Source organism: Saccostrea echinata, unplaced genomic scaffold (genome assembly GCF_033153115.1).
Source record: "Saccostrea echinata isolate AGI-Se365-2 ecotype Australia unplaced genomic scaffold, CSIRO_AGI_Sech_v1 ptg000009l, whole genome shotgun sequence".
In the NCBI taxonomy this organism is placed as follows: Eukaryota; Metazoa; Mollusca; class Bivalvia; order Ostreida; family Ostreidae; genus Saccostrea; species Saccostrea echinata.
The window spans coordinates 37,557,293-37,573,392 of record NW_026889758.1 but is presented as its reverse complement, the minus strand read 5'-3'; the positions used below and the strand labels follow the sequence as shown (position 1 = coordinate 37,573,392).

Here is a 16,100-nt window from a genome sequence, read left to right as displayed (position 1 = left end):
ATATTTTGAAGTTGATATTAAAAAGATACTTGAGTTTCTGATTGACAATATCTATGTAGTTTTTGGAGATCAGGACTTCCAACAATCTGTCGAAATTACCATGGGTACTAATTGCGCCCTGTTATCAGCAGACCTATTTTTATATTCATTTGAAGCAGAATTTATTCAAAAAATTATAAATGAGAAGACACTTGCTGTGACCTTCAACTCGACATTTAGATGCATGTATATCGACGACGTATTATACGTACGAACAATTTCTTAAACGAGGCAAGATATTGACAAACAACTTGATAAAAAAGGATATCAACAGTACCGTTTGAAGTCAACATTTGGCAAGTTCTATGGTCGATACAATGACTCTGTCAGCAAATATAATCTATCATTAAGTCGAATGCTGACTGGCGTTTTTCATACTAATTGTTAGGCCATTATTTACACTCTAAATTGTCTACGGATTTTTCCGTTTTTCTGATCATGACAAGGAGGATGTGACCTGTCGACAGGGGATGCTTACTCATCCATGGCACCTGATCCCACCTCTGATACTTTCGGAGGTCTGTGTTTGCTCTCCTTCTGATTTGTATTGTGAGCTTGATCACTGTTCGTTATCTCCGCATTTCATTTACTACTTTTGAAAATTTATTTACCAAATATTTGTAAGAATTATTTTTAACTTAGGCAAAGACACAAAAAGAAAATACAATTGTGTTTTTCTAGCATTTTTAACTATCGAATTACGGACCAGAACCATTTAAATGACTGTTGCACAAGAGATCGCAAATCAATAACCTATAATTGTCAGTGCCTGGGTAAACAATTGAAATGAGCTGAGCAGATTTAAAGTCAATGATCATATTCTTTTAAGTTTGAACAGTTTTGTTTAAATAAAATATTTTGTATGACCTCAAATGGAAATGTAATTGAAAAACACATTGCTATCTGGTTCCATTCAGACCTTATCAGGGGATTTTGTGACCGAAAACAAAACTTAGTTAAAGCTACTCGGAGATATGTGTGGCTTTTTGGGTCTTTTCTACCTCTTCGCGTCGTATATCATTCTGTTTTCAAATCGTGAATAACCCGCACATATTACAAGATGGCATCGGAAAGAAGAGTACATAAAACATTAAAATTAAAGATGCTGAGCTTAGTAAGGACTATGGTATGTGAACCAAGTTATCTACTAAATTTATTATGAAAAGAACTAATAAAAATAATGAATAGATGTTAATTCAATTGAGATTCCGATACTTTCACATACAGTGATAATTAAGAAGGGGTGGGGGGGGGGGGGGAATTACTACTTCTAGGAACTTTTTCACTGCAATGCCAAAGGTTCTGTTAATACTAAAGATAAAAAATAAATCTACCTGCCAATAATCATGATGCTTTAAGAAGGCATGAGGATGAAACCTCTCAAATTCACAATTTGGCAATAAAAATTTTATCAGGAAAAGAAGTCGACAGTTCATTTCATTAATATGCAAGTATCCCAATTTGGTGTAACTTCAAGTTTATTCAAATTGTAATCAAAAGGAATTGGGTAGGGCTACAACAGAGGTTAGAATTTGCATGGAAAATAAAGGATTTAATTTTTCAAAATATAATTTTCAAGAATAGGAGGATGGCATAAAGTTATATATTTAATATGTTATCAGACGACACAATTATGTTCAATTCGTGACCCCTGGGGATAGGGTAAAGCCACAATAAGGGTTTATCATTTTGGTAAAATAACATGAAACATTCTGATACCATCGCTAACATAGGAAACAAGCATCCTGAAAGTATTGCATAAGAAATACCAGTGTGTAGTCTGGCTCCCGTAAAAACTCAAAAGGCCTTTATTCATCAAAGCGAAACGAAATTTAAACTTGATCTGTAACTCATCAAGGTAGATTCACACACAACTATGTTGTGAAAAAGTCCGGAAAACAAAATGGGGCAGACTAGGAACAAAGTGACAAACGGAGAGGAAACCCATTGTCCCCTCTGGTTTTACCAGTAGGAGACTAACAATCTATAAAACAGGAAGGCCACAATAAACAATCATCCTTATGTAGTAATAGATTGATTTTTAATCATGAACTCTGAGGAGAACGTGGGGTCCCATGAGTGAGTAGAGGTTTTTTCATAAGAATATATACATGTAGGGAAAACAAACTTGAGAATTCAACAGAAGAAATGGCAAGCTAATTGAAAGGAGGGCAGCATCACAATTATACTACAGTAAACATGGGTTCATGCTGGTTCAGAACACCTCGGGGCCACAGGTACTTGTGGACAGGACCCCCCCCCCCCCGATATTCAACTCCGGGGCTTGTTGGACATTTTTTTTCACAAATTATATTTATTACACTTATTCATCATGTGTACAATAGGAAAAAATCGTCAAAACCCTAAAATAATCGTTCCACACAAAATTACCCCACTATACATTATAAGAGAGAAAGGTATGCCACTCCGGTTTGTTTACGTTGTACCCCCACTGGTCTTTCTGGGTTAAAAACATGTATTTATTTTATTTTAACCTAAAATGTCGGTTCACACTGTCTCTACATATATTTCTGTCTTAGTTCATGCAATCGGATTGACTCTGCATCTCGTAAGAATCCCACAATTAATCCTTAAACAGCCTTGCAGTCAGTGCGTTGAAAAATCCTTAGGTAAACGCAACGGAAGTGCATAGAGAATATATTACCTGTTATGATAACACCCGAGAGGGATTATTACGTCAGGCCGAAACTCTCTCGGACGTTATCCTAATAAGTGATACATTCTTGATGACTTCCGTTGCGTTTACCTAAGGATTTTTCAACGCACTGACTGCAATGCTGTTTAAGGATTAATTGTGGGATTCTTACGAGATGCAGAGTCAATCCGATAGCATGAACTAAGACAGAAATATATGTAGAGACAGTGTGAACCGACATTTTAGGTTAAAATAAAATAAATACATGTTTTTAAACCCAGAAAGACCAGTGGGGGTACAACGTAAACAAACCGGAGTGGCATACCTTTCTCTCTTATAATGTATAGTGGGGTATTTTTGTGTGGAACGATTATTTTAGGGTTTTCACGATTTTTTTCCGATTGTGCACATGATGAATAAGTGTTATAAATATAATTTGTGAAAAAAATGTCCAACAATTAAGCCCCGGAGTTGAATATCGGGGGGGTGGGGGGGGGTGGTCCTGTCCACAAGTACCTGTGCTCGGGGCGGATAAAGAATAATTCATTTTCAATATCTCCCTGTAGTTAAAAGGAAAAGGGAGGCAATACTTGATTACACTGGAACATATAAAAATTATTTCTCTATATTTATATATTTAAAAAAATACAACAATATTATAAGTGATATCTCTTTTTTTCAAATCATGGCCCAGTGGATAAGGGTTAAAAAGAATACGTAGATTCAAAATGTTTGTTAGAACAACAGGGCTTTATTTGAAAAGTTTACCTCATGCCTCAATATCCTGTAAATTAAAATTATAGAAATCATGGACTTTTTATAAGGATGGGGTTTTATTTTTCTAAATATTTGTTTTGGACTCCGGTTAGCGTTCTCTTGCTTTTTTAGCTGAGGAACACTATTTTTCAATTCAGAAACATATGTTAAACTAGTCTTTACAGGATGATAATAATTTGGGAATTAGCTAAATGTTTCTTTGGGTATTTAGAAAAAAAATATGAGGGTTAATCTACTGATTGCAAGACGTAGATATCTCTTCTTTCAAACTTTTTACCATATTTTTTTCTATCAAAAGTTTAATCAACATGCAATGCGAACATGGCTAATGCAGTAAAATCCTGTTACATTTTCTAGATTGCACCTGCATGAAAATTGAAAATTTAAAGAAGAGGAAAGAAATATTTCAGCATAATCATAATGGATACAACCTTCACTTCGGTGGTGAAAATCCGTCAGTATTCTCAATGCAGAGAAAAAAATGCAGAATTTTATTGTAACATTTGCAAAGACGATTTTTGCATTCTTTGTAAAAAGAAACATGTATTATATCTTGACACTAAAAATCATGATGTAGTAATGTTTCGTTTTAAGTATGGGGACTTTTTAATACCAGAATTTTGTGACCGTCACTCAGATAGGGAGAATAATAAGTGGTGTCAGACATGTAAAATTCCAACCTGTGTTAAATGTAATGAAAACCACCAGGGACACGAAAAATTGGATCTTCAACCAGCTTATAAAACTTACAGGCAAATGCACAGTGAAAGGATTGTTCACATCAGAAGTGAGATACTTCCTCGTAATCGTGCCATCCTGGCAGGAATGAAATATGATGTCGAAATGAACACTTGTCAAATGAAGATGTCTTAACCTTCAATCAAAAATGAACTCTAAAGCTCTCAAACTTAAGGTTTTAATTGATCCAGTAATAAAGGGTGTAACTGATGGATTAAGATCTGCAATGAACTCTAAATCACAACAACAAAAGAGAAACATCACATGCATAGAGAAGTATGAACACCGATCTCAACGATTAGCAAACAAGGCCGTGCAGTTCCTCATGTTCACAAAAGAAATACCACTACCAAAAGCAAAGTCTATGTGGAGCAACTTTCATCTGCCCCTGGTCATTGGAATCCGAAAATCGAATGTGATTGATTTTTTTTTTGGAGAAGTCCAAATCAGGAAGACTTATCACTGGACTTAGACAGGTGCAAAATAAACAACTGTTTAAACTGTTGCCTAAAGCTGTTTTGCAAAAAACTGTCACAGTTTTAGGTACTCGTTCTACTTATCACATATCCCATGTGACGCCAAACCGGGTCTGGGTTAGCGATAATGACAATAGTTTCTTGACAGATACATCAGGTAACATTCTTTGCAGATGTGAACATGAATCTTCCTCTATTGCAGTGCATACAGTGACTAATGCCGGAGAACTGATCTATATAGACAGAGACCATAACAAAACTATCCACGGACAACAAAACAAAGACTTCACTGATAGAGACCAAAGAACCATGGGAAGTGTTTTGTGTCTATTGCTCCCCTCCACTGGTGATCTACTTGTTGGAATGGGGGTAAAAAATTATCATCCAGAAGAAATCGTATATCATACAGAAAACAAGGTAAAAAGGTACAACAGCCGGGGAGAAGAGGTTCAGACCCTCCAATTCAATGATGTCACAGGGAAAGAACTCTACGATGATCCTCCTTTGTGTATTACTGAAAACCGTAATGGAGATGTTGTTTTTTTCTGTTCATGTGTCTGATAAGGATTGGAATTTTCATTTTCACCCTGGAGGTCAAATGGGGATCGAAAATGACGTGTTTTTTTATACAAAACACCCTGGTTCCTCTTACATTTTATCCAGTAGTTTAAATATTTTTTGGAGAATGATTGATGGTGTCCTGTAGATGTGTAATAAGATTTCGGAATTTTCATTTTCAGCCTTTGGATCAAATGGGGATCGAAAATATCGTTTTTGTTTTTGTGTTTTATACAAAACAGAACTCCTCTAACATTTTATGCAGTAGCCTTATCATCTTTGGAAGACGATTGGTGGTGTCCTGTAGATTTGCAATAAGCTTTCGAAATTTTCATTTCACCCTTGGGGTCAAATGGGGGTCGAAAATGACGTTTTTTAAATACAAAAACACTTCGTTCCCAGAACTCCCCTTACATTTTTCCATTCATACGATCATAACATTTGTTCTCCCTTGAATCTGGAATGATGATATAAATATTCTAGTACTCATACGAACATAACGTTAGTTCTCTTTAATCTGGAATGATGATATAAATATTTTAATAAGAATTATTAAGAGTTAAAAGGTCTTACATCTTAAAATTGATTAAGCTCTGTGTAATTAACTATACCAGTATAGCTTGATTTTGCTTGATTTTACTATTCAAAACACCTTGATTAGCAATTTTTTAATCATACTGTTTTCTAAAATATGCAGTTTTTTTCAACATGGACAAAAGCCATGCTATGGTGACATGGTATACATTTTCAGCTTTGAACTATTCTGATATCAAGCATGAAAAAAAAACTGCTTTTCAAATATTGTAGCTCTTTCCGAGCAGTTGCGATCAGAAGTTTTCTGTTTTGCATAATGTTATTAACCTAGGATATTTTCTCTCTCTCTCCTTTTTTTGTGATGAATCAGGGTTGTACCAAAAAATGTTAATCGAAGCAGATTTTTGACATGGAATACCCTGTTTCCCCCACCATGGAATAGACTATTCTTATGCTATATATACAGCCGGTGTTGACAGAATCAGTCTGTTTGCTAGTCTGTTAGCAGTAGCTGTATAGATTAGTTGCCAGGAAAGGGTAAAGATATTTGTGAGGGTGCTGAATAAGCAGATTCACGATCTATAGGGCTGGATAACCCTTATTGTGTAGGTTGCGTCAACTGGTCGACCATCGCAGTTTGGCACTGGAAATAAAGGTTGAATAAGTCTTTTCCCTAGTGCCAAAGTGAGCTGGAGACGCCAGTTGATTAGAGACCTCTTGTCAGGAACCAGGACCCTTGCTTAGACCAGTTATCCGGGACATTGGTTAAGGTTGGGACAGGTGGTCAGTGTCAATTGTCCCTTGATTTTCTTATGATTAGTTATTCGAAAATAAAGTATATATATAGTAAATATATTGATTAGGTAAATTGTCTAAGCAATTATAGTAAATATATTGATTAGGTTTGTGTCCAAGAAAACAAGATACGGTTTATCTGAGATATTTGCACTGCAGAAATCCCGGGTGTAACCGGGTACGTATCCACGGAAAAATATAGACCGCTCGGCTGGACACACGTTACATTTCTCTCTTTCTGACATCTACTTGGGCCAAAAACTAAATGGACTCAGAAAAAAAGTACCCCCCCCCCCCGCGTTCTACGGGTCAGCATGATAAGGATTATAATGACATGGTTACATAAATCACCAGCTCCACTGACTTTGAATAAGTGATATACGAGGGGTGATCAAAAAGTTCGCGAACTAATTGAATTACTTCTTTAAAAGAAATAAAATGAAGTTTCAGTGATTATTATTTTTTAAAGTAGTCCTCTCCGATTTTAATGCACATCTGCCATTGTTCTGCCCATGCGGGAATCACGTGATCCAGGCAGTCACGTGACATGCTCCGTGACAGTCTGTTCAGAGAAGCTAATAGAATTTTCTGATCTTATATTTCTTACCATGCAAGTTATTTTCTATAACAAGAACAGTCCATCTTTCAGAAATAGCCAAATCTCGGCAATAGGATGGGTGGATAAGGATATCCCTTCCCACAATTAGTATGGTGGCCCATCACAACCCGAGTCCTCTGTCTCGGGAGAGTCGTTTGTCCAATGTGGATAAAGTATGGGCGCCTTCTTTTTATCATATCTCATATGTTTAAAGTATAAAGTAAACGATATTTTAGGGATTTAATAATTGTATTATTGTTAAGATATTCAACCATTTTTCTAATTGTTACTTGACGATGTTTCAGAACAAATTGCTCAACTAAGGACACATCGTTTCTCCGGCTTGCTTTCGCTGGGCAACAGAACAAACATCTTTTTTAACCATCTCCCTGTCTTTACTTAAACAATCAATCCAATTAATGATTGAACTTCTGGTAAGTTTTTTGCCTTCATAAACCTTGTACAAATTATCATATTCTACTGCAAAGGAATTTCCAAGATATACGTTAAACTTTACAGCCGTTCGTTTCTCGAGTACGACTGAGTCAACCATTTTTTGTCACAAGTGACCTACATATTGACGTCATTTTCACATTGTGACGTCACAAACACGGAGCAAAACATTATTTAACATCTGTTATTTATAGAACATGTGTATGACCATATGTGTGCCAAATTTCATTCTGATCTGAATTGTGGTTTTGTAAATATAGAGATAGTTCGCGAACTTTTTGATCACCCCTCGTATTGAACAACTTTTTAGGATTTTATAATGTGTAATTCATACTACAGATACAATGATATCCCTCCCAGATAGGTAAAAAAAAAAAAGTTAACTCAGAACCATGTCTTTCATCTACGTACTTCAAATTACAAAAGGACACAGCCAGAAGTCTTTTTTCATAATTTGTTACAAATGTCATATGGAGCTCCTATTACTCAAGAACATGTAAGTTCTTAATTTAAATCCCTTAGAAAATACACGACTGTTTCCAGAGTATGCAAAAATGAATTAAATTACGTTTAGTTATTTGAAAACAATTCACTGAACCATCAACTGATTTGTTGAGACAGGTTACAAACATACCCCTCAGGGTATAATTATTATACATGAGTCTCAACAAAAAGTTTTAACTTATGTGAAACTTCATCACATAGTATTAATTCAAGTTTGTCCAAATCATGACCTCCATGGGTAGGGTGGGACCACAATAGGTGATAAAAGTTTTACATGGGAATGGTAAAGGAAATGATATTTCAAAAATCTTCTCAAGAATCACTGTTCAAGAAAAAAAATAAACATTTGAAAACTTCATAAGATAGTGTAGAATCAAATTTGTTCTTTCAAAACTCCCATACTTTTGACCCTGGATTTCATTAATACTTGGAGCACAAGCACACTATACTAAGATACATAATTATGTTAATCAGGTTTTCATTTCCTTGAACATTGTTGCCATGGTTAGAAAAAGGATATTTTTGTGAATTCATTCAACCCCCTACTCTTCCTAGAGTTTTGATTCGATTCCAATGACTTTGTGCACAATCAGCCTTTGATAATGTATATTATTCAATGTTTCTCAGTTTTTGATTTCCATGTATGATGTTGCCTTGGATACTAAAAGTAGATTAAAAATGCAGGAAAAAGTCGTCATTTTCGACCCCTATTTTACCCCCAGATGAAAATTCCGAAACCTTATTGCACATTAACAGGTGTACATATTTGAATTTCCAAAACTTTATTGCACATCTACAGGACACCATCTATCATTTGCCAAAAGATTAATTTGGTTACTGCTTAAAATAAAAGAGGAGTTTGAGGAAGAAGAAAGTGTGACAGACGGAAAGACCAGGGTAATAACAATTTACCCAATCTTTCTTCAGAAAGTGCGGGTATAAAAAATTCACGGAATAGAATTATCAAAAAAAGGGGGGGGGGGGAATAAGAATCAGTAGAAACCAATCGCGGAAAAGAAGTGTGAAGTACATGTAGTCGCGGAAAAGCAGACAGGTTGCGAAAATAAAATCGCAGATATATGTAAGCGGGAAGGCCTGATCACGAAGCAAATGCTTTACCACTAAACTATTGTGACCTGTTCATTAACGCAATGAAAATTCAATACAAGCAATGAAAATTCAATACAAATGAGTGAAATGGGACAGTTTAAAAAAATAGTTACATCTCCTACGGAATAAGTGTATACTATCTCTTATATATAGTCAGACCTAAAAATTTACAATCTCAGACATGACAAATTTAAAGAAAACAGAAGAAAAAATACATGCCATAGGAACAAACAGGAAAATATTCTAAATTTCTTACAATAACTCCAATATACTAGTATGCGTAAAGATCTGTGTGTGTTTGTGTTTTAACTCCAGGATGTTTGTTATTTTGAAATATCTTCATTTGTTTTGCTTGAAGAAATTATGTTTAAAATGAATTATATTCTTGCAAATTTTACTGTTTTACAACATTTTATAAAAACAATTTTGTTGGTGACTTAGATGACATATGTGAATCAATAGAGTGGCAGGAGGAGTCAGTTAAAATTCCCGGAGGGAGTGCGCTCGAACTAGCAAACCACCACATGAACAGTGAATATATGTCCCAAAATACTACGGTTTTCAGTTCTGAAGAATTTGCACGATACTCAGAGAGGTACGAAAAAGTTCTGCCTAAGGTTTTTGTTTTTCTGACATTAATTTTTAATTTCCTCGATCTAGATCATAGGAGTTTGAAAGAATTACAAACTGAACAATTTATTTTATTTTTTATTTTATTAGTTTATTTTATTTTTTTAGGATGGCTGGTATAATGGAGAGTTGTAAGCAGAGCTGAGAGTTGGCTTAAATTTCATATATATATATATATATATATATATATATATATATATATATATATATATATATATATATATATATATATATATATATATATATATATATATATATAATGTCAATTCAACACTCAATAAAAATATAATCTTAAGTTAGAATGGATTATTTATTACATGTATTAGATTAAAGTTGCTTGGGGTGTCTTGCTGACGAAATTGTAAGACTAAAACATAGGTAATCAAAGATTACGAAGCTCACCTCTACGAATGTACTCTTTAAGTAAGGCAAATTTCACAGCATATTCTTTTTTTTTAGTTAGTGTACATCCCAATTAAGATCAATATCCATGCAAGTTTGGTTTAAGTACGACATTATAGTTACTTGGAAATAGACCTGTTCAAAAAAGTTTATCCTGTTTACTAATCAAGAAAATTTTGGTCAGTTCCAACATCCAAAGTAAGTCTGGAAGTTTTTATCCTTAGATGCACCATCTATGCAAATTTAATCATAACAGGCCATAATGTTATAACGCTACTCAAAAAAAAAATTATCCTGGTCACTCATCTGGAAAATGTAGGTCAGATTCAGAATCCAAAGCAAGTCTGGAAGTGACCATCCCTAGCTACATCATCCATGCTAGTTTGGTTAAAATATGGCTAAAATTCACTCATGTGCAAAATGTAGGTCGAATCCAGCAGCCGAAGCAGGTTGATCACCGTACATCCCAAGATGCATCATCCATGCAAGTTTGGTCAAGGTAGGGCTTATAGTTACTTGGGAATGGACCTGCTCCAAAAACTTTAACCTGGTCACTCATCTGGAAAATTTAGGTCAGATCCAGCATCCGAAGCAAGTGTGGTAGTGTTCGTCCCTAGATGCATCATCCATGCACGTTTGTTCAAGGTAGAGCTAATAGTTACTTGGGAATGGACCAATACTTTAACCTGGTCACTCACCTGGAAAATCTAGGTCAGATCCAGCATATGTAGCAAGAGTGGTAGTGTCCATCCTTAGATGCATCATCCATGCAAGTTTGTTCAAGGTAGGGCTAATATTTATTTCGGAATGGACCTGCTCCAAAAACTTTAACCTGGTCACTCATCTGAAAAATCTAGGTCAAATCCAGCATATGTAGCAAGTGTGGTAGTGTCCATCCCTAGATGCATCATCCATGCAAGTTTGGTCGAAGTAGGGCTAATAGTTACTTGGGAATGGACCTGCTCCAAAAACTTTAACCTGGTCACTCATCTTGAAAATTTAGGTCAGATCCAGCATCCGAAGCAAGTGTGTTAGTGTCCATCCTTAGATGCATCATCCATGCAAGTTTGGTCCAGGTAGGGCTTATAGTTACTTGGGAATGGACCTGCTCCAAAAACTTTAACCTGGTCACTTATCTGGAAAATCTAGGTCAGATCCAGCATCCGAAGCAAGTGTGGTAGTGTCCATCCTTAGATGCATCATCCATGCAAGTTTGGTCCAGGTAGGGCTTATAGTTACTTGGGAATAGACTTGCTCCAAAAACTTTAACCGGGACGCCGACGCTGGGGGTATAGCATAAGCTCATCTCGACTTCGTTGAGGTGAGCTAAAAATGAAAGATTTTACTGAATCCACCAATGATCTTGATTAAAACATACATGTTGAAATCGATAAAATTATATAATCTAATTCACTGGGGCTGGGTTCTAGATTTCCTTAAATAGGCAAATAGTGCCAAATACTTCAACTATATATTTAAATAAATATGATTTTAAAAATATTATTATTAAGAGATTTTAAAATGATTTTCACCCTCTACACGCCCAGAGATCTTCGAATAGGATTTATAGTAACGTCAAAACCAAGACGGATAAGTGAGATTGTGAAAAGGTACATGTACTCTTCTTCTGAACAGCAGTGGATCTAGTAACAAAAGGTTCATTCAGGGAATTAGTTCCTCACTTAAGGGCAGAAGTTCAAGTTATTAACCGGTAAAAAATGGGAATAATATAATTACACGTTTGTGAACTTGATCTATGACCCTTCTATCTAAAAATCAATAAGGGTCATTTCTAGTTATCAACAGCTTTAAAGTGAATCATTTCTTCATCTTTCATCTTCTTTTGGCCTCAAAATGATTTTTAGTTTCACTGCAAATGATCTCTCAGAACTATAGTCATCATCTGGAAACCATTTCTCGTAATGTATGAATTTTTTTACCTCGGTCTTTGACCTTTTAATCCCAAAATACTAGTATTAAGATGTCTCTAAGTCACAGAGAGTTATAACCTAGAATTCCATTGCAAAAACTAGATTTTTAAAGATATCAATTGGAAATTAAATCATACTCCATACAGTGTCAGTTCTCCAGAACTACGGTACTTTCCGCTGAATAATGCTGAAAAAAAGTTATAGCCTTACATTATTCTAAATAAGGGATGTGAAAGGGTGAAAAGACGAAACAATAGAAACGTCTTCAATAATGCTGTAGAAAACAAGAAATCTTTGCATAACATATATATTTCACACTCAGACATCCCTTAAATAAGGAGAAAAATAATAATACATGTGGATATAGAAGACAATTCAGTAATCTTTTATCTTTTAATCCGAAAATTTCTAGGAGCCATCAACGTTATATAGTCAACGTGCATATAAAGTTGGGAAGCAATCAAATGCATATTTGCTAACAAGTTAAATCACAAATTGTTCTCATTGCTTAATATTATTTTTAATAAAGTACATTTACATGTATCTTGCGAAGATTTGCAATTAACATGATTAAGGTCTGACGACACGTTCCTTAAATAACTGCATAATTTGCATCTCTTTGTAAAATACCGAAATCTCTTATTAATATCTCCTGATTTCTAAACCGTTTTAAAAATGTCTCGAAAAAAATATACATGTGTATATATAAACCAAATATTGTAATATAAACGATTCTAGTAATTTCCTGTAGGATTATATAGGAAATACCATATCATGAATCTGCACAAATGCCTGGTAAAGTACCGTAATTATTTGTAAGGAAGTTTCTAAAGAAAGGAGAACTTCAATATCAAATTCTTGGGAATAATTATATCTTTAGGGAACATTTCGTCTGACCTTAAAGCAAAATTATAATTGTAAACTTGTCAAGTGTTGTAACAATTTGAAATCGTCCTTAAAACTCGATTTAGTATGTTCGAAGATTATTGTAAACGTACTTATTTAAGCGGTAGTCATATTTTAGCGCCTTTCGCGTTGATTCATGTCTGATTTAAACTCATACCGGTATTTTTTCAAGACTCGCGCTGATTTATTTTGAGTGCACTAATTTGTGTACCTTTACAGCAATTACTGCTTAATCGGGACTATATGTCTTTCCATAATTTGTAGCACTGAGGCCGCAGTATTATTTTGTATAAGCAACACAGGAAGTCTACTAGAAAGCTGGATTAAAACATAACCAATCCTTGAATTTATGTCTAAAGTGTTCATCACAGAGTTTCATTTACTCTAAAATGTCAAAAAATCACATAAGCTGGATGCAAAAAATGTACGATGAAACTGATTATAATTGCTGTGACCGGATACACTGTACATATATTGTTGTTTGAAATTCATATTTATATGAGTTTTTTAGCCTAAAATTTTAAGGACACGTAAAAGTTATAGAAAACAGAGATTTTTTTTCAGGAACAGCCATTTGATTCTAGAGGGGGGCTGTCAAAAATTGTCGAGTCAGGTTATGCCTTCACATGACAGAATATATTTATTTCTAGGATGACAAGAGTTTTTTTTTTAGTTTTGTCCTCACTAAAAAATGTTTTACAAACAAAAACAGGGAGGGGTTGTCCAAACTAAAAGAAAACTTTCTTATTTATTTCCAAGATCATTATCCCCCCCCCCCCCCCCCGCACACACATACGAAACAGAAATCAAATATTTGTCCCTTTACATTTCTTTAACACTGGATAGAAAGTTCTAATTTATATAAATGTCAAACTATTCCAAAATTGAAGTGATTTGCTTTCTTGGTCGATCAGTAACACCGTGTGTTCTAGCGTTGCTGAGGTGGATTGAAAATGAATTTTAAACTAGAGTTTCAATCCAATGTTTTCTCGGACGTCCGTGTCGAACTGTACCCGCCCAATTCATTGTCTATCATGAAATGTTTTGACTGTAATAGATGGAAATGACGTAAGCTCCAATTTTGCCAGTTAATGTTCCGTGGTCTTAATTACAGCAAAAATATAAAAACTTTTTTCCGGTAACTCCGTTTCAGGGATTTGTCTCGACTGTTAAAGAATTCAAATGACACAATAAACACAAAATTAAGACACGGCACCGTCATTTTTTTTTCAATGTCATTTCCAAAAACAAATCTACATCTTATTTGAGTTTATTTTCCACTAGTATATTCCCAAAGCTTAATTTCTTATCTATATATTATTCACAAAGTGTAAAACTTTTAAGAAAATCAATAAAAATATCTTGTACATTTTCATATACATTGATGCAAGTTTGTACTAAAATTTCAAATATGTTCTTTAGGCATCTAAAATATATATAACCGATGCATAACATCATACATCGGGGGGGGGGGGGGGTGCTATGGGCGAGCATATATTACGATGGCGACTTTAGGCCAATAAATCCAATCTGGTTCCCAAACGGTCGGCCGTCTCTCCGGTATGAGTACAGCAAGTCTGGATGTTCAACAGTACACAAACTTGACGAAGTGTCGTCAATATTCTCTGGCAAAATTCCCTCGTCTTCTAACAAAGTGCGGATTGCTAGTTTTAAGTCCACAGTAGGATTTTTTTCTGTGTTATTGTTTATGACACACCGAGGATTAATGTCTTCAAATTGTTTAATATCGTCCTTGCCAAAATCAAAGCAATTTTTGCAAATGGAAGGTCCCAGGACAACAAAAATATTTTTGTTTTGACAGCCGAACTTTGCTCTCATCGTTTTAACCGTTTCTGAAGGAATATTTGCCACAGTGCCTTTCCACCCCGAGTGAACAGCTGCAAAAGCTCGTCGCACAGGATCTGCAAAAAGAATTATGACACAATCTGCACCAGGTGCTGCACACGTGATTCCAAATTTATCACTGACTACACCGTCATAACCATCTTCCGGAGGGTCCGTTCCTATCTCGTGTACCGTATTTCCATGCACAGCCTTTGCAACATAGAGTGCATCTACATCAAAATCTGCTTGAAGTGCCACACGACGCCTGTTTTCTTGTACAATAATGGGTGGGTCCCTCTTAGCAGTTGTATAGAGCATATTAAGAGACTTCATTCCAGGAATTGAAGAGATGCCACCCGTCCGTGTGGTAAAGCCATGGTAAAATAAGTCATTTGGGATCAATTTTGACTGCAGGATTCTAACTTCGTCTAAAGTCTTTAATTTGCTCAGATAGTCTCGAACACTTTTAGTTGTACTCTCTAGCGTTTCACTGCTTCTTGAAGTATTTTCGCCCATTGCAACAACATTCCAGTTTACTGCCGGAGTGAAAAATACTTGACAAAGGAATGTCATTTTTTGCTTGCGTTTACAAATTACCTTTATTTCTGGAATCATCGCATTGTCCAAATGGTTTTTGGCAAAATGAAATCCGGCAATTAATTCCGCGTTTAATATCTCCAGAACTTTATCCTTAAACAATTCCTTTACAATCTGTGAAAGGTAATCCGGAATATGGTCTGCTCCTATTAAGATAATGATCTCTACAGATTTTTCTGCCTTTAAAACGTAAAAAATTTCATCTTTGTCAGTCTTGTCAAAATCATCTGATAACAGAAGAACACCAAGGGCCATTGCACCTATAAAAATAACGGAACCTGTATAGAATAATACAAGGAGAAATTCTTGCCAAATTAATTTCACTTCCCATTCAGATATTACCCGGCCTTTCATGTACACGTAAACTTCAGTCTTGAAAAATAGATATAAAAATAACTTACAGGTCAATGTTTCATATAATAAGATGTTGCAGCAGTAAAAATTAAGAATTAAAAATTTAATTAAGAATAGCACTGTTGTTTCAGTTTGCCTAAAACAAACCGAAAGTTAATCTCACCACACGTTTTGACGTGAAGTGGGAAGTCCCGAAT

General features: G+C 35.0%; 1 protein-coding gene across 1 annotated transcript; it reads right to left on the bottom strand.

Moving 5' to 3' along the window:
* Positions 1 to 14,505: 14,505 nt before the first annotated feature.
* On the bottom strand, positions 14,506 to 16,044 carry LOC133183650 (purine nucleoside phosphorylase LACC1-like). The gene is made up of 2 exons (XM_061318584.1): positions 15,951 to 16,044; positions 14,506 to 15,809 (listed from the first exon to the last, which is right to left on the bottom strand). Exon 2 carries the CDS (start codon positions 15,802 to 15,804, stop codon positions 14,605 to 14,607), a length of 1,200 nt encoding a protein of 399 aa, XP_061174568.1. The 5' UTR covers positions 15,805 to 15,809; positions 15,951 to 16,044; the 3' UTR covers positions 14,506 to 14,604.
* Between the last annotated feature and the right edge of the window lie 56 nt (positions 16,045 to 16,100).

Coding starts and splice junctions, on each gene's coding strand:
- LOC133183650 (XM_061318584.1), bottom strand. CDS start 15,804: ATGGCCCTTGGTGTTCTTCTGTTATCAGATGATTTTGACAAGACTGAC.